The following is a 24,084-nucleotide window of genomic DNA, read 5'->3' on the forward strand; positions in this document are numbered from 1 at the left end:
CGGTGTTGTATTAAAGAATTAAATAAATGGCCGGGACACACATCTGTTTAACATAATAATGCATTTTTGTCAACTTGTGTGTGTACATAAATCCAATAAAGAAAAAAGCAGTATATTAAGAGTTATGTTTTTATTCAGTCCTCCACAGCTTGTGTCCCCTAATTGAGAAATTTAGTGGTCATAATTAGAATTGCTAGTCTCCCATAACTAAGGCAAATAACAACCATAAAGGAATTACATCAAAACTGGAAAGACTGTTGGAGGAAATCACATTAGCAATCTGAACAAGTCAGATGTTTTTCTTAAGAGTAACCTGAGGTCAGTAAGGTGAATACAAGGGTCGAAGTCATCACAGAGCATTTGCATCTTAAGCACACATTTTCTCTTATGTCTATATAGTTTCCTTACAAACACTTTTCATCATTTATTTGTAAAATTTACACAGATTGATCAAGCTCTGGAAATATCTGCACTCATCTAAATTATTTGTAGACTTAGTGTTCATATGTAGCTGTTCAGCTTTTCAAAGCAGCTTTTTAAATACAGTTTCTTCCTAATACGTATAATCAGATTCACTGTGGTGTGGTCAGTTGTGTGTGTTTCTTTCACCCAAAGTTCTTCAAAGACATACAGACTGTTCTTGTTGTTCTCTGATGCATGCTATCCTTTGGCTGTAGTTTTTTGTGTATTCAAATGCAGCACTTAACAGCAGAGTTGATGTGAGGCGGCAGCATTTGTGACTTTGCTTCAAAACAATGCAGGCCATGCTTTAATCAGAGTTACCTCAAGGGATGTTTACTTGCATGGGGATTATTAAAAATAGATCTGAGCAAATTGTGTGTAACTGTTGAGGTTTCTGTTCCCTTTCATCTTCCTTGTCTTTTAATTTGAAATTTCAATTTTAATTTGCCTTGGATTCTGATTAGTCCAGCACTAGTTTGAGAAATATGTTTATTCAATTGCTTGCTGACAACTAATGGAGAAGAAAAAAAAATTCAGAAACTGATCAGCTCAGATTTTATAATCCTCATGCCCAGCTACCTTAGATCTCAATACAGTTCAAACACTATTGTGTGTCTGTGCGTCTGCCTTGAGTACTGATTGACAGCCAGTGATCTCCCACTGACCTCTCCACTACTCTCTGTTATTTACAAAATCAAATGTCGATATGATTACATTAGCTCATAAATATTGCTATTAACAGGGTGGGCTAACTCTTAACATAAGACTCCAGGGTCTAATCTACATTGAGCACATTGTACATGGTTTGACGCACAGAACATTAGACCATGTTCCTTTATCAGAGCCAACTGAAATTGGGGCCAAAAGGTCAGCTTCAAAGTGTTTTAGTCCCATTTCGATTATTTCTACTGACGGGTGGGGGTAGGGTTCAGTGTTAATGTATTTAGGTATTCTTTGTTTGAAACATACAAAGCAAATTGATGGATTTCAGCACAGCAACAACATTGGATTGTTTGATGAGTATGGAAATATTGTGAGCCACATGTATGTCCTTCATAGTCACCAGATCTCAGTCTAATTAAACATCTATGGGAGATTTTGGATCAACGTGTTAGACAGCGCTCTCGAACAACCAAAGCATCAAAAGAGGGAGTAATTTTCTCCAGTAGAGAGACTTGTAGAATCAATTCCAAGGAGCACTGAAGCAGACGGTGGGCCAACATCTTACTAAGACACATGTTGGGTTTTCCTTTAATGTGTCTGTATTTGTGTGTATTGATGTTTTGATACCTTTTTCTCTGCCATTAAATCCCAATAGGAATCCACTGTAACTGCCAGAAGTCAAAGCCACATTTACATGTACATTGCAAGTCAACAGGAGGTGTTTCAAATGTGAAATTACTGTATCACTCAGCTACTTTTTTCACATGAGGTATAGAATATCTTATCTTATATGTCAACAGGTCAGCATCAGGTGTTTAATGAAATGCTTTCTTAATCCATTTTTGTTATGAAAAGTGGATCTTTTTCACACAGACATCTGCAAGATCTTGGTGCAAAAATTAGAAAATGTATAATAACATGACAGTGCAAGGACTTCTACAGTTCTCTGTGGTTCAATCATAATGCATATAGGTACATATAAGACAGGTAAAATGTCATTAAATGAGCTTTAAATCTGAGTGAATTTTGATTATTATCATAAAGTTAAAGTTAATTACTATAACAATGTTTGTCAATATTTGGTCATTAAAAAATTGTATTTTACCACCACAGAATATACAACATTACATACATTGTATGATGTTGAAATTTAATTAGGGAAACTGTAGCAACACTGGAAAAACATTGCGAATAGCACTTATATCATCACACAGCAAGATGAACAGTTAAATAGAACGCAAAAGAAAAATAATGATCAGAACATTTCAGGTATTGGTAATCAAAATTCATCAGGGAAGTGGCATTACATTGGAGGTATTTGGATTCATCACCTCAGTATTCATAAAATCATGAAACTATGAGAAAAGCACAAAATACAATTTAACTTGATGCTATAGATTTAAGGCAGACTCCATCATGTAATGACCTGTATTTTGAAAAAAATCAGTATATCTGAAGGGACCTCCTACAAATGATTCCCTATTGTTTGGCCAGGTGGTCCTCCACGGTGAATTTGTACAAACAGATATCTCCCTGTCATCATGTCCTCCTTTGAAGCATTTCTGAAAGACTGTTGAAAAACACCCATATATCACAGCCTAACCACCCAACTCTGCACACCTTAGTTACAGTAGAGAACGGGCAGCAAATAAAAGTCTATTTATCTGACAGATCAATCGCTGATGTGATAGACTGGGGATTTGGCATCATATTTCTCAGATGTGGTACTGATCTCTGAACCTCACTCCATCTGTTGAACATCCTGTGAGTCATTTACACTCCATATTGATGTGAGGCAGAGACATCAGATGTGTAAAATCTGAGGAAAGTCCTCACATCACAAATGTGTTGCCCTCCCCCTCATGCCCACTAATGATGGGAGGAGATAATTATGGTAATTAAAGGTACCCTGTGAACTTGTTGTTGTAAACAACCAGGTTTGTTTACATTTATTGTGTATGTTTCTGTGGCAAGGGCAGGGTGGATGCTTGCACTCGGATGTCAAATATGTTTGAGAGATTTATATAGTTGCTCAACAACGCCACCCTGGGAATTGCACCCAGGGAAATTCGGTTCTAACTACTAGACACACAGGTTCGTTCTATTCAGGTGGCATGAGACGGGGTTCGAGGTATAAAAATATATTTTATTACAATTGGTTAAAATAATTAACAATCAAAATCATTCACACCAAAAAAAGGGCAACTAGTCAGGAGCAGAGGCTTACCAGGTGGGCAGGTACTAGTGAACAGGAGCGGTTCACCCAAAATAAATAGAAATAAATCACCCACACACACACACACACACATTGAAGGAACCACCACCAGGGAGCACAGCACATCAAATGAGGGGGACACCACCACCAGTCACCGACGCCACCACCACCACCGGCCTCTGACAACTGAAACAAAAAGAAAAGATTAAGAGAGTTGCAACTCAACCAAGAAAAACAATTAATGGGCAAGTTAAACCTAAAAAAACAGATGTATAACTAACAAAGAAAAACCTAAATGTCCAAATAATAACTGCCCAATAGAAATCAAAGAAAAATAATTCAAAGAAAGTACACAATTCAAAATATCATTTAACACAGGAAAAACAAAGGAAATCTAATTAACTAAATCAAAAGAAACACAAAGAAAAGAAGCAAATTAACCTAAGCAATTAACCCAAATTCAAATCATATAAACCACACCTCACTCATACAATCATATTGATAAAAGAGCAAATCCAGCTTAGCACAAGCATGCCATGCAGAGATACTGTAGGGGGACCTGAAGGCTCCAGGTATCCTGCAGCAACGAGTCTTATTTTGAAAGAGCTTAATAGCTTTTTCAAAAGGTCCGTCGGAAACTGCAACCGGCAATCGCCACCCAAGCAGCAAGTAAAACAGCAGCAAAGCTGCAAAAGCAGGACGCAAGCTGGAAGTAGAAGTGGAGACAAAGCAGCAGCCGTCCGATCTGTGGTTTCACCTTTAGCAGAAGTGGATGCGCGCACACACACACACACTACAGGTGGGCGGACGAGAGGGACAAATCTGGACATCAGCATTTCCATGCCAAACAGGAGCATACAGGAGCGACAGAGCAGTACACACAGCGGGACGCACGCTGTGGTAAAAAGGAAGCCGGCCTGCTACCGGAAGTGAATTGGGAAGCAAAAGAGCAGGGGAGAGGGCCGTCTTAAATACTGGCCCCTGCTCACGGATAGGCTATCAGGCCATCAAGGTGCGTTCAAGGCACATTAGGTGCAGTGCATAGACTATGCTGCCACATTTCCAACCAAAGCACACTGAAGATGGTACAACAAACAATTGATTTTCTACATCATCTAACGTTAGAAAAGCATTTTAATGTTCTGAAGTCTGAATCATTACAGTCTTTGTTTGCAGTCTCTTTCTGCTCTTTTCCTTTTTATTTTTCACTATCATTTTACACCCACTCTTTCTTTGAAAGTTTAGTGTTTGGTTAATAAATCCTAGATGAATACACCAAAATAATCTGTTTTGATTATCTGCACTAATAAATGTGAAACAAAAACACAAAATCCTGTGTGGCCCTGTTCAGACCTGGCATTAACATCTATCCTGGGAGAGCCGTTCACAAGTGGACAGCTCTAAGTACATCAGTTCCCACCTGGCATTAAAATGCGTCTCCACGTACATATTGACCAATTGTGATCAGATCAGATCCCAGTTCCCCGCTCTATATGCAAATAAACACGCATGAGGTGTAGTTTTTAGCCTGTCAGACTATGACAGACTAGTCTGTTGTTAATGTGTTTGTGTCTATGAGAGCGAGCGAGAGAGAGAGAGAGAGAGCTCTCATAGAGTTCTGGTGGTCAATATCAATATTGTGGCAGGCCACCACAAATAAATCAATGTATGGGAAACACTGTGTAAAATACTTTCTGGTCATTATGCAACTGTGGTGGGACTAATTAGACTGTTGCAGAGGGCATCAGTGCAGCAGGCAGTCCATCAGTGTGGCCAAGGATGCATTCACATTCACACGTCTTAAAGAATGTGGCCCTGGCAACCTCACAGTTCGGTCTCAGTGATTAGATCTCAAATGTGTCATTAGTGCATCTTGAGTACATTCCTGTACTTAGAGCTGTTAACTTGTGATCAGCAGAAGCATTTTAATGGCAGGTCTGAATAGGGCCTGTGCCAGCTTTGTCCTCCTAGGAAGTATCATCAGTATGTATGTTTATGTTGTCCTTTTGCTTCCCACATTGTGGCTTTCATGTGTGTCCGCCTTCATGTATGACTATGTGTCACCTCACCCCTGTGATACAGAACAAGGTCAGTCAAACAAGTGAAATGTTCCACTATTCAACTAACACTTTTTATTCAGTTTTATTCAGTGACAGTGCTTGAGATGATCTTTTTATTGGCCACGAGATGCCACAAGACACAGTAAACATGACTCTGTCAGGTAAAACTGGGATCATTAAAATGACAAAAAACATCATCACATGTGATGGAGACTCTTTTGTTGGAGGAAAGCTGGTCCATATGAAAATGTTTTAAGCTCAGAACAGTGGATCACAGTCTACATCTCAGATGTGTGAAGCAATTCAGATAGACTTTGTGCCCATTGATGACTGTTTCCCCATTACAGAAACTTAGCAGGCAAGAGATGAGCTACATTCATGAAAAATAGAGACAGAAAAATGGTGACAGGGATTGGTTGAGAACAGAAATAACAATTCTTAAAGGAGCTATTTGTCAGCCAGTGTTAGGATTAACAGTTGTTTCCTTAGTCTAGAAGAAACATTGCGAGTTCAGCATTAAAGTTCATTTCTTTACTCACCAAGAGCTCTTTCCCTCTTCTCTTCCAATCTGCCCCAAAGAAGTAGCACTTCTCAGATTTATTATATATATATTATAACATCTTGTTTTGTAAACGGAACGATGGCTGAAGCTCTTGTCAAGCGACAGTCACCACTTGCCGCTCCTGGAAAGAAACCACAGTCAATGGTAGAGAAAACTTACAAATAGCCTCTTTAAATCTACATATTTCATTGATAAATGAGAAGAAAATTTATTTAGCTGCTTCTAATGAGCAATACAACAGCCATCATTTCAACAGAAAGTGTTTTCATGATTTTATGTGTCTGGAATAGTGTGTCTTACTTTTACTGAGCAACCTCCCTCTGGAATTATAATACAAAGGACACTACAGAACAAAGTGCAAACTGTCCTGTTACCAAATGTAATGGTAAGATACCACATCTCAGATGGGTACAAAGACACATTTTCAGTTTTATTTTAACCAGATGTTGTAATTTCACTCACTGCTGATTGGTTAGAGCACAACAAAAGAACCCCAACTACCAACAAGAAATCATTTAACTTGAACACGATGACAAGCTGAATGGATGAAGTGAAATGAAATGTAAATTCAGTCTGATTATAAGGCTAACATCTAGATTCATTAGCACAAAAAAAAACGAATTCCATTCACCTCATTTGCATTGTATGTGCAGATATCTCAAAACTTGGCAAATAAAACCAGAAAAAAATGCAGAGTTACCACTATAAATAGGTTAGACTGTTTAAAAAAAAAGAAATCTAATTTGGTTGAACCTCTATGATCTTAGAAACATAGACACACTATCTTCAATCAAAATAACACCTCTTGTAGTAAAAAACCACACAGGGTACCAGAACAAATAATGACACTTGTTGCTTTGACCACACAATCAATAACTGCAATTGTTAACATTTTCACCCCCACATAGAAAGATGAGAAACTGGTCATTAGCAGCTTTTTTTCTAAGGAAAATGAGCACCACTGTCAACACTCTATCCAATTACACATGCCATTTTAGTGCCACTTGACCTTCTCATATCCTGGCTGCCATCATAAGTCATAAGACTTCTGAGATATTTTGTGGAGAAATTTACAAGTACACTTATTATTCATCTTTACATGGATTTTTTAATCTTCAACCTCTTTGCATGATATCTGAAACTGCTATATAGTGAATTGATGTTTGATAATTGTCGCTTTCTGTTACATGTGGGTTGATGGGATTGCTTGCAGGTTTACGGCCACTCCTATTTAAGATGGCTCCTAATCGTCAAAAAACATTTTTCCAATGAAGGTCTAGTTTTTTTTAATTGCTTCTTCGGATCCATTCATCCTGCTCCTACACACCTGCCTTACATAATAGATCTGCAAAGTGTACTGTTCAGGAATTGAAATAAAAAATAAACCCCGTCATCGCTATCCGCCTACCTCCTCTGCCTATCAAAATATGCACAACACAATGATGATCTTCATCTAAATTAATCTAAATTGCATGGAAGAACTCTTTTCGTGTTCATCATCAGCATGTTGCCAGGATATTACAGGAGAAAAGGACTCTTAAGTACCAAGTGCTAATACCATAGGAAGCACTTAAACAGAACCAGGACTCAAAACAAGCTGTCTTAATGGGGGATTATTAAGGAAAATAAGAACTCTCCTGCCTCCGAGTGGAATATGATAATGATGACATTTTATATGATGAAAATGCACAGCTTGGTGCCCCCCCCCCCGCTATAGGTCACCTGGTTAAGCATGAATCAAAGGCTGAATCCTTACATGCATGTCATCCCCTCTCTCACTTGCTTTTCCTGTCATCCTCTACCATCGCTGTCTAATCAAAGATAGAAATGCTGAAAAGAAATAATCAAAAAAAGAAAAAAAAAGAAAATGCTGAGTTCAAACAATCCTATTCTAACAGCTCCTTTGATCTCTCAAAGGGACAAAGAGTGATTTTCACGCTAAGATTTTGGTGCCAGTCAATTAGTGAAATTAGATCATCAATAATGAGATTGTTAGTCTCTTTCAGTAAAATTTGCTATACATAACTGATGTACCTCATAACCTCTAACACAAAGCAGTCATAGGAAATTGGCACAGCGGTAGGAACATACCCCCACCCAAAAACACATTACATGCCTACATGCCTCCTTTTCTTTCACTGCAAGTATCACACTTGAGTCCTCCATCACAATGTACTTGTTTTATCAGAGGAATGCATTCAAAATAGGCCTTAAGGACAAACACAATGCGCATTTGAGAAACACTGAATGTAAACAACACTGCATTTATTTACAGTGAAAACTGAACAGGGTGTCTTTAATGCCACAGCCTGGTGGTCAGGTTCTCATGCCTAAACAATACTGATGTTGTTTGTGTCACACTGTTATTTTTCCCATTTATTTTTTATTTTATTTTCCTCAGGCAAGCAAGAAAAAGCTGTATATCGTCACCTTCCTAAAATAATGGCCTAAGTCATGTTTTGACAAAAATGTTTTTTTTGCCTAAATCACCCCCTCATGATGCTGGCCACCTCTGGTAAAATCGCCTGAATCCTCAGTTGAGGGGAACATGCAATTCTACCCCCGGTTGTATAATGGCCTATGTCAAAAGTGTGACTCTTTTGTTGAGTTTTTTGTGTTTCCTGAAAAACCTGAAAAAATGACTTAGGCCATTATTTTAAGAGGGTGTCGATATGCAGTATTGTGTTTTGAGTTTTGAAAATATTTGCAACCTGAAGGTCCCACCAAGGTGCACCTATATATGTTCACAGTTTTCATGCATTTAGATGACACCTCTTGTCAGAAAAGGCCACAGTGTTCCATCAAAGTTAAATCAGTGCTTTAACACAATTTTGAACACCTTGCCCTCTGGATATATCAGCTTTTTGTCAGACAAACAACACTCTAATCAACACCTGTCACATCCCAATACTTGTCACAGAAAAAACATTTACTAACTCTTTGCAAATTGCTTTGTACTTTTGCCACAGAAAAGCCATTTAAAACTGTACTGTAAAATATTACATCTGCGCTCTGTCCTGCCACTGGCCGTTAATCACAGATGTCATTTCCAACAGGCTGTCTGGCAGTGTGGGTCACCGAGTTTCCACAATGGAATTGTGGGCCAGTGCAGACAATGATGCAGAGCCTGAAAAGAAAAAAGACAGCTCAAAGAGAAGAATTCAATCATTCTCTCAATCTTCAAGAGATTCTGCACAGAAACATTCTTTCTTTATGTTATTATTTTACTTTGATTTATTGTAATTGTCAGTCAAAAGACTTCCAGAAGCAACACATGAACATAACTGTGACCATGACCATGACCTCAGTGCTCTCAGTGGTACCTATATGTAGCACAGGGACACTAGGAATAATGCATGGGGCAAGAGCCAATCAGGTAAAAGGCACGAACAAATAAAGGCTTAAGTTCCACAGGTGTGGAGACTTTGTTATATTGCAGCTTTATTCTAAAATAGTGAAATTTCAGTTTTTCCATAATGACAAAGCAAAAACAGAATTTTGGACATCTTTGAGATGTTTCTACACCTACACACTGGAGTCCACCTGTGTTAAATTCATCTGATTGAACATGATTTGGAAAGACACGCACCTGTCCATATAAGGTCTCACAGCTGACAATGCATATTAGAGCAAAAACCAAGCCAAGCAGAAGGAACTGCCTGCAGAGCCTCAGAGACAGCTTTGTGGGGATGTCTGTCTGTCTGTCTGTCTGTCTGTCTGTCTGTCTGTCTGTCTGTCTGTCTGTCTGTCTGTCTGTCTGTCTGTCTGTCTGACTGTCTGTCTGTCTCTCTGACAGTTTTATCACTATCCTAAACATTGCAAGATAGGCAATTTTTTTTTTACTTTCATCAGTTTTTCAGGAAATACTGTACTGCCACTCACTGAACAAAGAAGACGTGAAAACAGGCATAACAGGTGACCTTCTTATAAGTACCAAGTTCTGTCCAAAAGGTTGCTAGATTTGTCGCTAGATTTGTAGCTAGACTTTTAGCCAGATTTTTTTGTCTGTAAATCTAGTGACAAATGCGTTACAGGCTGAAAACATCCCCACAATAGAACCTCTTTGCACTAAATCATTTTGTAAGAGCAACAGCCAATGGGGAAACTCCAACTCAGTCACACGGCATTCGGCTGATCAGTGGTGGAACTACGATCACTCAACTCTATCATTCAGTCAGCTGAAAAACCTTAGATATATTTATACAGTTTTTCTCCCAACTCCCACCAACTAACCTCAATGATTTCTTCATTTAAACCATCAACTCGTCTATTAAATCCATTCCCAACTAGGCTGCTTAAGGAAGTTTTACAGTCAGTCTGTCTTTATTAACAGGCTATGTACCACAGTCCTTTAAAGCAGCTGTAATCAAACATCTTCCTAAAAAGCCTATTCTTGATTCAGGTGTGTTGGTCAACTACAAACCTACTAACTCTACCCTTCCTCTCTAGGTTGTGTGACTTCCTACATGACAATAATTTATCTATTTTCAGTCAGGATTTAGAGTGCATGTTAGCACAAACGGAGAGACATGACTGGTGAAATTTACAAATGACCTAATTGCATTGGACAAAGACCTTGTCTCTTTACTTGTCTTGTTAGATCTTCATGTGACATTTGAAACCAATGACCATCACATCCTCTCACAGACACTGGAACATTTAATTGTCATTAAAGGAACTGCACTTAACTGGTTTAATCTTAATGAAAGATCCTCCATGCACGCAAAAGTTAGACACGGAGTTCTACAAGGTTCTGTGCTTGGACCAGTACTATTCACCTCAAATATGCTTCCCCCAGGTAATATTATTAGGAAACATGCTATAAGCATCCAATGTTATGGAGACACTATGCTATTGTACCTGAAGCCTGATGAAACCAGTCAGTCGGGTAAACTTCAAGTATGCCTCAGACACATAAAGACCAGGGTGACCAGCAATTCTCTCAGACAAATTGCAGTTATTGTACTTGGCCCCAAGCACCTCAGAAACATACATAATATAATGATATAGTCAAACAAGATGACATTACCATGACAATCAGCACCACGGTAAGGAATCTCAGAGTTAACTTTGATTGAAATATTTCCTTTAATGCCACATAACAGAAAACTTAAGTAAGCTTCCCCAGTTGATCCAAAATACTGTCAGGAACTAAACAAAGAGAAAGGTATTTCAACAAAGTACTGAGTAATGGATCTGAATACTGCCTATATCAATGTGATATTTCAGTTTATACTTTTTAATAAATTTGCAAAATTGTCTAAAATTCTGTTTTCGTTTTTTATTATGGGGCATTGGGTGTTGATTGATGAAGGAATAAAATAATTTAAACAATTTTAGCTGCTACATAACACAATGTGAAGGGATATACTTCCTGAATGTATGTGCATGCCCACAAACTAACTAAAATGACACTAAGTAATAAATCGGGAAAATAAACACAGAACAGAAATACTAAACATGAAACTAATGGGAAGGAGAGAAATGACTACACTAAGTGCATGAATTAGTAATTTCCCCCAAACACAGAATCTGTAAATAAGCTCAAAGACTTAAAGATTATCAACCTTTGCTCAGCCTCAGCCTTTACTTAATGAGGAAGGAGCTTCACTGTAGCAGTTGCCCTCTGGCACTGTAGAGGATCACACAGCATGCATTAAATAGCACTATTATACTGCGCGCGGACCAAACCATGAGTTAGAAGCAGATTATTACAAAAGCATTGTTTGACTGAACTTATTAATGAATTAATTTTCATGTACTATTGATGCATTTTTGTTGTCGTAGTTGTTGTTGTTGTTGTTTTTAATGTGATGCAGCCTATGAAGTGATTACATTGTGACTGCTGTTTCTAGAGTGTAGTGTGCCCATAGTTCAGGAGGGCTCTCTTCTTCAAGCTCACTTAGATGCAGTTACACACCCGGAGAGCACACGCTGGATAGTGGCCCAGCCCTTATGCATGGTCACCCTGAAGACGCACCATACACGGGCTACATGCTTTCAGCTGGAGCAGAGGACCCGAGGACCGCTTACGTCTTATCCACACTCGAGAACAGATGGATCTGACAACCGTGCGCATCACATATTGACTTTTCCTCCATCCCATGAAGACGGGTCACTTATTCTTTGTTATTCCGCTTAGGGATCTCAGTTGCAATGGATATCTACGCCTCCACTTTATCACCAGCTGTGGATATCGGCGCAGGTTGTTACCTGCTGGTTGTAGGTAAGTTGAACGCAGCGCGTGAACTGGAGTAAATTAACAAGCATGAATTGCTGCCCTGTAGATGGAGACGTGAAAGCAATAAATTTTACTATTTCAGGATCCGATTTTACGCACATCAGTTCTCCATCACTGATGTAGCTATATTAAACCAAGAATTTACTCATAAATAATAATGATAGACTTCTCCTTTATGGCGTACACAAAGACATGGGTACAAATTGTTTGAGATTTTTTTTTCCATTAAAACTTTTGTCATAACTCTGAGCTAATAATCTCGCTAATTCATCAGAACAAAGAAGGAGGTTTTTTTCATGAAAACGTTCCTTAAAATTCTGAGATAATTAGTTTGTATTTGCCACGTTTTGTGGACAGAAATGTGTCACACAACAGCGTCCCCACAACTATAACCACTGAATTTTAAGGTTTTTAATTAAGATTGTTATGAAAAGATACATTGAAACCTTTCATGTGGTGATATGGACTTAAATGCTGTGAAGTATTGTAAATGAAACATGTTTGTATGCCACATTCATTGCAATATTACCTGGCAGTAAATCCAGGCTTAAGCTTGCTTTCACAGCTACTTACACGACAATGATTCCCTCAGCTTCCCAACTGCTCCCATCCTCTCTCCACAGGAGAGCTCTCATCTGACACAGCCACTAAAACCCACTTGTCATCAGCTCAGATGATTGACACTGCAGCCATTCTCAGGCTATTTCACACATGAGATATGTCTATAACTTTGTTAAGATGCAATGAATCTACAGAATAGCCAAAAGACAGAGTGATACAGATGGATGATAGAGGCTTTGGCCAAACATAATGTGCATAGAGAGGTTAACAAACAGACACACAGCTGGCTCTGATGCATGATCCTGGGGCAGAGCAATAAAAGTCCATAATCCATCATGTGATAAGATTTTCACATTGTGAAGTCATTTTTTTCTTCCAGTGGACAAAGGGAGCAGGTTGTTTGAGTGATGACATTGACCTCACATCTGTAATTAATCCCTGCTCTGTTATCCACTAGGAGAACTATGAGGCTGATTCTACTTTTATAATGTATCTAACACTAAAATGAATACACTGGACATTGTTTGGAAATGTAGATATCAGATATCAGTTGAGTCAACTTTGACTATGCCATTAACACAAACATGATTTTATAACAGTTGGTGAAGAACTCACCTCCTCTTTTTTTTTTTTTTTTTTTGGTGCAATATGATATAACATTGGAGATGACATAAGACAGAGGCTGTAACTTAAACAATCAATAAGAGGATTGAATTTGAAGACATAGATGCAACAGGACGGAAGTGTTACATGACATTTAGAGAAGATATTTTTAGAGATATAGTTGTTTTTTTTTTCTTTTGAAAAAAAAACCCAGTAGGGTTGCTATGTGATGAATGTGGTGGAACTGTGGTGGTATGTTTTTATGTGTCATTATGAATGTGAGAGATATGATAAGATAATAACAGCAACATAAAAAAGGAATGAGGGAATTCTGTGCTAAGAAGATAAATCGTACTGTGTTTTTTTCCAGCAACGTTATGCTGTCACATCCAAATGTTTTCATATATGGTCTTAATATTTCATATTATTGACTGATTTATGAGGCATGTACTATATTAGTTATTTCATTCCTTGTCAGGACTTTGCTAGTGAGCCTCTTTCGGGAATAATTACCTCATTTTTATTCAAGGACACTGGTATCAAGGATTACAGGCTCATCATGAGGTCGCTGTAAATTGGAAATGTGGGTTTCAAGTAATACCCAAGTAAATTATTTTTCTTTAAAATAATACCATACATAATACATAGACAGAATCTGCTCAGTGATGACGTGAACTTGTTAAAAAAAAATCCTTAAAACTCAGGTATATACCAAAATGCTAAAAATAAAAATAAAAAACCCACAGGTGCAGAATCCCAGTGTCATGGTGAGACTAATAACCTAATGTATTTCTTGTAATGAGCTCGAGCTTTTTCAACCACCTTTGGGGATGGGGGTGGGGTGAGGGGGTTACAATCATTACATATGTCATCTCTTTTGACTTCTCTACCCTCACAGAATCAATTTATAGTGCTTACTCTCTTATTAGCGAAGAGTGGGATGTCAGTGCAGAGATGACTGCTCTGGTCCGGGTCATTAGGGTGAGGCAAACCTTCTCTCACATTGTTTGCACAAATTACACAGAGGTCTGGCATAATGAAGAAGCTAAGTTAACCTTATTTCTCACTTTCTTGAAATGCAAGGTTCCCAGGATCATTCATGCTTTACTTTATTTAAACTAGAGCTCTCACCATATCAGATTTTCACTATATGATTATCGTGGTCAAAATAATTGCCTCTTTGCACACCTCATGATTATATTTCATTTACATAAAGTTACTTTGGTTTTCTGGGTGCGCTCGGCCTCGTTTCCCGTCCCTGAGTACGTGCTGTTAGGGACGGTTATTGTTTGTTAAATTACTACTGTGCACTCACAGTAGCGAGTCTCTCATTTCTGCTCCTAACCTCAAACCAAGTGGTAAAAAATTAGATTTTCATAGGCTAAGCAGTGAAGTTCACTCGAAGGGGACCCATTCATTCATATTTTGTGTTTTGTGCAGTACGTGAGTTGGATGGTGGTTAAAGGAAAAAGAGTCTGTGTCAGTGTTATGGTCACCTTTAAAATTTTGTTTTATTTGCTAATCAGATTTTATCACATTTAAACTGGGTTGAGTCATCTGTAAATATAAATGTGTCTCCTGGTTCTTGTTTGAGCATCGGATGAAGATTTTGGTCTGTTCCCAGGGAAAGACTTGTTCCATTGCTACATAAAAGAGCAGCTGTTGAAAGTTTCTAAGTTCTATATAATAAACCTTCCAAATAGTGACACAAAGATGGTGCTACTGACATTAAGATACAAAGAAATTAAAAGCACATTAAAAGCTTGTCTAAATGAAATGGCAGTTTGACAACAAGCACCTCTACCTGCAGGAATAGGATCCTCTTGTTCTGGTTTGACAGGAATGTTTAACAAGATTAGTTATCTTGTTAAAGAGGCTGAGATAGGGGAACAGGACAGTGCTGTAGAGATCAAGATGTTCAGAAATTCCCATCAACTCTGCATACTGAAGCTGAGCTAGTTCTGCCTCAAACTATCCAATGGTCAATGGTTTGATGCTTGTGTTTTATGTTCTCCATCATCTGGTATCTATTCATCTATTGTTAGAACCCAGATTTCAGCCAAAAGGATCTTTTCACTTCAAACACTTTGCGGATTTCCATAATTAGTCTAAATGCACTGAATGTTACTTCAGTTTGTTCTTTTTTGGAAGAGCCAGGAGGCTTTCTAAGCACTGCTGAGAAGCATATGAACTTTAAAACACTTAGCCAAAATGTGAAGCTATATATAAGTGAATAAAAGGGTTCTGTTTCAGAGGCATTGTACTTTGCACAGATTTTTGTCCTGCTTTGCCAGGGGGGTCAGAAAAGTATTGGGCCTCAGTGGGTTTAGTTCTTGGAGAAAAGTTGTTGGAAGAAAAATTTAAATGTCCACTTTTGAAAGCCAAGTCTATATTGAAAAATTATATTCAGCTTTAGAGACCTGCTGCCTGCTAACAAAGCAGATGGGAAGGCAAATGTTCAGTCACATATGAAGCTTCTCGTTTAGACAGACCGACTCTCTGAGTGGAAGCGGAAATCCCCAGGGTTATGCTTCATATATGATGGTCATGTGAACTGAGGTGATAGTACCTATGAAAATTTAAAGAGGTAACAGTGGAGTTCGATTTGTTCTGTGCTTTCCTCACAGTCAGACATGAGAGCTGGCGAAATGAGATTAACTATATTTCCATCTCACTGTCTCACTCTGGACACCTCATCTCCCATCAAACTGTGAGATGACGTCCTCTGTGCCATCTTACCTTTATGCAACAATAAGCTTTCTATAGGTTGGTTGGACAAGGTCAAGTGCACACTATGAGAGCTACAGTTATGGCAGTGCTGGTCATTTATTGGTTTCCTGTTCCAACCAACAGAAGAGAGGATGTCTATGTTCTAGGTAGCAGACAATGAGACACTGTCTTCCTCAGCCAGTCTTGTTAGATGCTGAAGCTGAGCACTGCTTTGAGTGTGTGCTAATGGCTTTCTGGTATTCTTCCCTCTTAAGAGGCTTCCTTTGATGCTGAAGGGGGTCGACTGAAGGAATGAGCTAAAGACTGGATGGGAGATCAAAAGCATTAGCATTAAAAATATATTTAAAGTAGTAAAAGTAAAAGCAAACATTATGCAGAATGGTCTGTTTGCAGAATAATGGAGCCGATATTATATTTTTTATAATTATTGACGCACATGTACATCATTTTATAATGACACATCATCATTTATTTGTTATGTTATGTTATCAAATTGATATAGTGAACCATAAAGTACAATATTCGAATTGCAGTGGAGTACAAGTATTAAATAGCCAAAAATAGAAATACTAAGTAAAGTACAAGTACCTCAAAACTGTATTTAAGTAGCCTAGTAGTAGTAATAGTAGTAGTAGTAGTAGTAGTAGTGTCTTCTCCTCTAACTCTCAACAAGAAAGCAAGTATATAAAGTCCCAAAATGTGAAAGTAATCCAGTATAAGATGTTATATTTTATTGTTGGGTGGGTGGTCATTTACTTTTAGGACTTCAGCATAGAGTCTCATTTTTTCAGGCTGCTACTGAGTGGAGTTGTGGGTCATTAGTCAAACACATAATATCAGTTCTATAAACTACAAAATTTCAGCGATACCAGTTGCTCCTTCTCTCAGCTCCTTGGCAACCAACCCTGTGTTTGTTTTACACTTTCGCTATGTAATCCTCACATTACACACCTGACTGATCTGTGCCTTCTTTACACCCCTGATGATTATGTTTGGGTTTGGTTAATGTGTATTCACTCTGTGTTTCCCCTGTCAGTCGGTCCAGTAGGAGCAGATGCTGTTTTATTTTGGATACATGCAGTTGGGGGAAGCGGGACACTTGTTTTGGATATAAATTGAGGAGTGTCCCCCTTCCCCCAACTCCCTTCCCTGGTATGTAAGCGGTCTGTTACAAAAGGCAGGAGTAATGATGTTGTAACTGTACAAGGTAAAACATAGAAACCCAGTCCGGTCTGTATCAGTGTAACTGGCATTTATAATCTGGAGTTGTATCATTTTGTGTTTGGTAATTTGTATCCTTCTTTTCCTCCCTTTTCTCTCTCCCCCCCCCCCCCCCCCCCCCCCCCCCTTCATGTCTGCCTCAGCTGTGCTCTCCATTATCGGAAACCTCCTGGTCCTAATCATGGCTTTCAAAAAGTCATCAAGGATGAAACCACCAGAGCTGCTGAGTGTGAACCTGGCAGTGACAGACCTGGGAGCAGCTGTCACCATGTACCCCCTGGCAGTGGCCTCAGCCTGGAGCCACCACTGGCTCGGGGGTGATGTCACCTGTCTTTATTACGGACTGGCAGGATTCTTCTTCGGTGTCGCCAGCATCATGAACCTGACTATTCTGGCCGTAGTGCGCTTCGTAGTTTCCCTCAATCTGCAATCTCCCAGTGAGTAATTTTGTGCCCTGAACACAGATTAAAAGACTACCTGGTATTCTAAGATGTATCATGGTAAGCATGATTACAATGAAAATTTCATGCAGCTACTTCTGACCTCTGTGCACTGAAAAACAACAAAGGAGGATAATGAACCCTTTTAGCTTTTAATCTTAACGCTGCCATGCCAAACGTGATGCCTCATAGTAACACAAATCCATGGATATTGGAGGTTGGAGGACATGCCAACATGAGAGTTTTATATCTTTTTTATTAAACATGGTTTTACTGTGAACCTTGTTTGAGCAGCACCTGAGGGACTCATGGCTGTCAGCTGCATCTCTGAATGATTCATTTTCTACCTGGTCATCAGATGTTTCTGTCTTTTATGATTCTGTTATGTTAAAAGCAATAGTTAATAAACAGCTAGCCTGGCTCTGTGCAAAGGTGATTTAATGCATACTGATGAAGACAAGACAGCTGCAAACATTTGGTCATTAAATCATGGTGCGCTGGAGAACTGATGAAGTTGCTGTTCCTGCCAAAGAAGGAGTCCGGCACAATGTAAACCCCTGTAAAAACACAATTTGTCGTTTTTTATAATTGCTGCACAGATTTTTATGGATTTATATACGACTGCTACATGGGTGTGGCCGTAACATTTAGATGCTGCGGGTGGTCACTTTGTGTGGAGGACTAAGCTGTCTCATTGTATGGGTTATTCCTGCTGTATTGCCAGCTAGGTTCTCACAAATCCCCTGCTCTGACCCTTCTTAAAATACTGTACACAAGAATACACTGTACTGACAGGGTAAACATTTTTTCAACTGAAGAGCACAATGGCAGCTCTGTGTCTGAGGTCAACAGAGTGACAGGAAACAGGCAGGACATTTGTTAGCAAACAAAGCATGGGAAAGGTTAAGCCTCTTGACTATAGGCTTACAAGAAGTGGTGTTAGGCAGGTGTAGCCAAGTTGAACATTCCCATCATGAGGAGGGAAAAGGCCCACACACCAGCCATTAAAAAAGGTGAATGTTTCATATATAAAACTATCATCAGCACAACTTACAGACCATGTAAAACCTTTAAATACTATGAGACAACAGAGTAGTAGATTTCTGCATATACAGTGCATACAAAAACCATCAGACGGGCTGGTTTGCATAATCATGTCTGTGAGACTCAGCTCACATAGTAATAGTTAATGTACGCTATATAATCATACGAGAACTAAAATTGTAGCACAGAGAGCTTAAGACAAAGGCCTCAAGGACGAGGCTCCCATCAACACAGGGCTCTAGGGAGAGACTACAATAACGCATTGTGAAAAGCAAGACAACTCCTCAGGAAAAACCTCTGGATGTCCTCATATGAAAAATCCATGTACATCTCATCACCATTGCCACTACATAGTTTAGTCATTCGTGTGAAAGCAGAAGGTCCATGTGGGCTTCAGGATATTGGTAAAACAAACAGACCTGTTGTAGTATGGTAGACCTTTTTTACTTTCCAACAGATTCAAAAGACATGGTGAATGGGTGGTATTAATGTAAATTGATTTTTTTTTCTTTTACATTAGGTCACTACATCCAGAGAGTCTTAAAGAGATGTTGTTTCTTCCTTGTCTTTCTAATGTCTGATTTTAATCTTTTCAATTTCTGTATGTGTTTGCCTGGAGCCCACCAGTCTAGGATCGCCAATGTAAATATACTCAGGCTATTTAAGCCATTTGTTTGTCAGATTGTTTGTGTGCAATACATACTGTTTGTTTATTTATTCAGAGACCCTTGTAGGCCTTTTAGATCATGCTAACAAGCTAGCTAACAAGTGACATCTTCTCCCTCACTGGTCATCATACTGCTTGTCTAATATTGTCTGCAGTCACATGGTCTGCAAGTTGCTGCTACTGACCTTTTTTCTTGATCTGAAGTGCCTTGTGTTATTCCTTGTCGTTGTGTGCACAGCTTTCTATGGGGCTGAGCAGCTTTATTAATATTCCAAAACAGCCAAAGTATATTTTGTTATACAAACTGTAAATTATTTTCTGCGATTTACGTAAATTAAGTAATTGCACTGAAAATGCTGTCGTTGCCCTGTCTAGGCATGAAAAACATTTTATTTGAGAATGTTAAGATACATCTAACAGCCACTGATATACTGGAATCAGTGCAATATAATGCAATAGAGCGGTTCTTCAGACTTTTGATACATTTGTCCAATCAGGTCTTATATCAGACATACAGTTTAATCTCTATTGTTTGGACATTCTTGAAGTCATAATTACTTCTATAGTACATGTCATTTTGGGGGAATATCAGGCAAAAAAGTGCATTAATAAATACCCCCCTGTCTAAAATGTACAGCATGCTGAAACAACAAAAGAAAACAACCAACCTTTCCTTTTTTTTTTTGCAGGTGAGAAAATCAGCTGGAAAAAGGTGAAGATGCTGTGCATCTGTATCTGGCTGTACGCTCTGGTTTGGGCTCTGTTCCCTGTACTGGGCTGGGGCCGGTATGGCCCGGAGCCCTTTGGCCTGTCCTGCTCACTTGCCTGGGGAGAGATGAAACATGAGGGCTTCTCTTTCGTCATCTCCATGTTCTCCTTAAACCTCGTCATGCCTTCTGTCATCATCATCTGCTGCTACTTCGGCATCACCATCAAGCTCTATTTCACCTACAAAAACTCAATGAACAACAGCTCCCGAATCCCCAATATTATCAAGCTGCATCGGAGGCTGTTAGTGGTAAGTGATTCTGTCTGATCACAAAGATCTATTATTATCGGTTCGGGGACTCCCAGTGTAAGTTGCCTGAAGACATATCAGCATCAGTGGCACAGTGGTAAGAGCATTGTGAAATTTGGCAAAACATGAAAACAGACAGTGACTGCCTTTGTAATAAAAGTGACACACTAGTAATCACATGTCACTGTGGGTGTACAGTGAGGAGTCAGCAGTGGACATACGGAGATTAACTCAAGTACCCTTCATGTTACAAATAAGATCATTTGAAATGGTGTAAAACTAGGCTATATTTATTCATGTTCTTATTCCATTTAACTCAGTGCTTGGTTTGGTCAATTTGTTTACAACCACTATATATTTCAATGATTTATTTAATACCTGTAAGTTAGCAATGACATTATTCCAATCATTTATCCATTACTGTTGGCTATTTCAGTTAGTTTATCCATTACATAAGCTATCGACGCATTTATCCATTATGTTTAGCCATTAGTGCTTTCAGCGTTTTCAATGAGTTTATCCATTACATTTAGCTTTCAGCTAGCCTCTCTGCTAACTTGGTAAATTTTGACACGCTGTAAATCATGACACGTAAGTTAGTGTTCTGGTTGTTAGCTCAGTATGTGAGGATATATTGTTTTAATCAAATTTCCATATTTTTTTTATCACTTAAGCTGCTCTACAATCTTTGGCAACTGCAGTGTTCCCCTGGGGGAAACTGACTAAAACCTAACTTTTTGAGGCCATTCTTGGCAACTGTTACAGTGAGCTGTTTTGTTATGCCTGCTGTGGGCCTATCTGCTTGAAAATCAGCTGCTACACAGCTGAAGAACAGGAAGTTCATAAAAATAATTGTGATTCTGTGTAATAGTCCCCAAAATCTGTCAAACCTTGGATGACTGGTAGAATTTATTAATAGAGACTATCTGGGTAAACACTGTTACATGAAAAAAAAGGAAAGAAAAGCAGGGTGTAAGGTGTATAGAGTGTGTAGAGTAGATGAAGTTATAGCCCCAGTGAGTGTGGATTTATATGCGTCTGTGTCTTCTATAAGACGTGACCTTCAGCTACATGCAAACTATCAAAACGTGACAGAGGACTTATCAGAGAATTATATGGAAGTAGTTTTAAAAATTTACTTTGTACACATCCTTAAGTGTGCTGTGCCGCTGCTGTGACTAGAGGTCATACTGATAGACCAATGCCATCTCATTTTCAAGACAGGTTTTTATTTTCAGAGATTTGGTCGAAACATTACTGATTCTACTCTCCTGTTCTATTTGCAGATCGCTGTCCTGATCAGTGTCGGTTTCATTGGCTGCTGGGCGCCCTATGGCCTGATGAGCCTGTGGTCTATTTTCCATGACAGTGAAACCATCCCTCCTGAAGTCAGTCTCCTGCCATGCATGTTTGCGAAGAGCTCCACTGTATACAATCCTTTGATATACTACATCTTCAGCCAGAGCTTCAAAAGGGAGGTAAAGCAGCTGCAGGGGATGTGTTCAGGGTTTAACGCATGCCGTGTTTCCAACAGCATCAATGACAACAGCATTTACATGGTTACTGCTGACATCAAGCCCACAATAGCAGCACGGTCTACTTTGCAGGAGATCATGGAGTCAAAGACAGTGACTTTGGGTTGAAAGACGTTGCTCTTAAACAAAGACTTTTGTGCCGTAAACTGTGGAAAGATTAGTGGTCTCATAATGTGTTGTATCACAAATATTATCAGGGTAGAAAAGACCTATTCTTTCCAGTACAGCTGCTGTCTGCTGTCCTTACAAAACAAGCAGGGTCTTTCTGGTCTCTTTTGTGTGATGTCAGGATGAATGAGAGGGCGTGTTAGCGCAATATGTTAAATGCTGTGAAAGTTCAGCCAACTAAGCCATAGATTAGAGTTAAATCTGTGCTTACAGATGGCTAAACCCCCTTAAATACTGTAGCCCACACACTGTTAAGTAAAGCACGTTATTGAAAAATTTACTACAGTGAGCAGCTTTTAGTTTTGTCAAGGTTATGCAATTATACAGAAAGATGTAAAAGAGGCAAAGTTGCACCCACACAGAATTAAAGAAAATCATCATCATGCTTTTAACACAATACAAGCCAAAGCTTGCACAGCATAATATGACAAAAAAAATAAACATTTTGAGCACAGAAAAAAATTATGTTTACTGTAATTTTTCAAAAAGTTCAATCTGTGAGATACACTTGCTTGTATGAATTATTACTTTTATTGTGACACAAAATCTGAAGAAAAAAAATATATATTTTCACTGACAATTTCAGTTCAGGAACAAATATCCAATTACTGTATGTGTTAAATGTTTTTATGAAGTAGCAGCTGAGAGTAGATCATGTTTCATAAATCAGCCTCTAAAAATATGTTTACAACAGTAACAAATATTGTCTATGTACGGCTAATGGGTTCTTTTAAAAGGACAATATCACAGAGGCTACAGTAGATAAATCTAATTGTGTGTCGTAAGATTATGAGAAATATTTGCACCCTTTTGTATGTTGGCTTCAACTGGAATGTGACTTGTTATATTTAAGACTGTCATTGTTATTTGTCTTTATTACCAAAGGATTGTGGTGTAGGTACAGCTTGGCCATTAGACTAAAGTTCATTGTAATGAAGACAGTCACCCAAATGTGAAAGGTGTGTTTTAAAAAGAAAAAAAAAATAGTTTGACATTTTGGGAAATTGGAAAACTTATTTATTTTCTTGCCAAGATATAGCTGAGAAGATTTATATCACTCTTTAGCATAAGGACTGTGAACGGGGGGGGGAGAAGCGAGCCCGGCTCTGTCCAAAGATAACAAAATCCACCACAACACTTGTTGGTGTTCCGTACAAATCCACCAAATGAGATATAACATGTTAATGCTAGTTGCTAGTTAACAACAATGGAGTTCTAAGACAATGAAATAAGCGATATCAGACTTTGACCACAAAGTCTGTACTTGTATTGCTGTTTTTGGCCCTTCATGGGATTTGTTAATGAAAAAAAGATAAAAAATAATCTTTATCCTTTTAAATCTTTTATTTTCAACTTTGTAAACACTGAACAATGAAAGTCCAGGCTCTGTGCGTGGCAGATTTTTAGATAACCAGGATATTAATAAAAGAATGGTTCAAATTACACTGGAAATCCCCCATGACTGTCTGCCGACTGTCGCCTCAGCCGCAGTACAACAGCATATTATTTTTTATAATTGAGCTTAAAAAAGGATTTCTCTGATTATAATCAGTTCATGTTACTACACACACTTCTGCTTAACAGATCTTTTGTTGCCCTGCTTTACCCAGAGATTATTTTATTATTTTCCTTGATATATTGTCACCTACAATTCCTTACCCCTTTCTCTGAGGGGAAAATACTGTTCAGGTTTTCAGTTTTGCAGCACTGCTTTTTTTTTGTTGCAACTTGTAATTACTTGTAATTAAAATGACAGTGTTTAACAATTTTTAAAATTTGTGAATGTAGAGCTATGAACCTTGAGCATATTTGTGTGCACATTTCATTGATCATGTTTGAGAATAAACACGGACTGAATACAACATAGCGGTGGAAAATTAATACACCATGATTA

General features: G+C 38.5%; 1 protein-coding gene across 1 annotated transcript; it reads left to right on the forward strand.

Moving 5' to 3' along the window:
* The first annotated feature begins 11,781 nt into the window (after positions 1 to 11,781).
* Positions 11,782 to 23,934, forward strand: opn8b (opsin 8, group member b). Its single transcript, XM_056405520.1, has 4 exons — positions 11,782 to 12,188; positions 17,462 to 17,755; positions 20,159 to 20,487; positions 21,774 to 23,934. Exons 1-4 carry the CDS (start codon positions 12,119 to 12,121, stop codon positions 22,128 to 22,130), a joined length of 1,050 nt encoding a protein of 349 aa, XP_056261495.1. The 5' UTR covers positions 11,782 to 12,118; the 3' UTR covers positions 22,131 to 23,934.
* Positions 23,935 to 24,084: the final 150 nt, after the last annotated feature.

The sequence above is a fragment of the Seriola aureovittata genome, chromosome 19, assembly GCF_021018895.1.
Source record: "Seriola aureovittata isolate HTS-2021-v1 ecotype China chromosome 19, ASM2101889v1, whole genome shotgun sequence".
NCBI classification, from domain to species: Eukaryota; Metazoa; Chordata; class Actinopteri; order Carangiformes; family Carangidae; genus Seriola; species Seriola aureovittata.

Coding starts and splice junctions, on each gene's coding strand:
- opn8b (XM_056405520.1), top strand. CDS start 12,119: ATGGATATCTACGCCTCCACTTTATCACCAGCTGTGGATATCGGCGCA. Junction 12,189..17,461: donor TTGTTACCTGCTGGTTGTAG/GTAAGTTGAACG, acceptor TGTCTGCCTCAG/CTGTGCTCTCCATTATCGGA. Junction 17,756..20,158: donor CCTCAATCTGCAATCTCCCA/GTGAGTAATTTT, acceptor TTTTTTTTGCAG/GTGAGAAAATCAGCTGGAAA.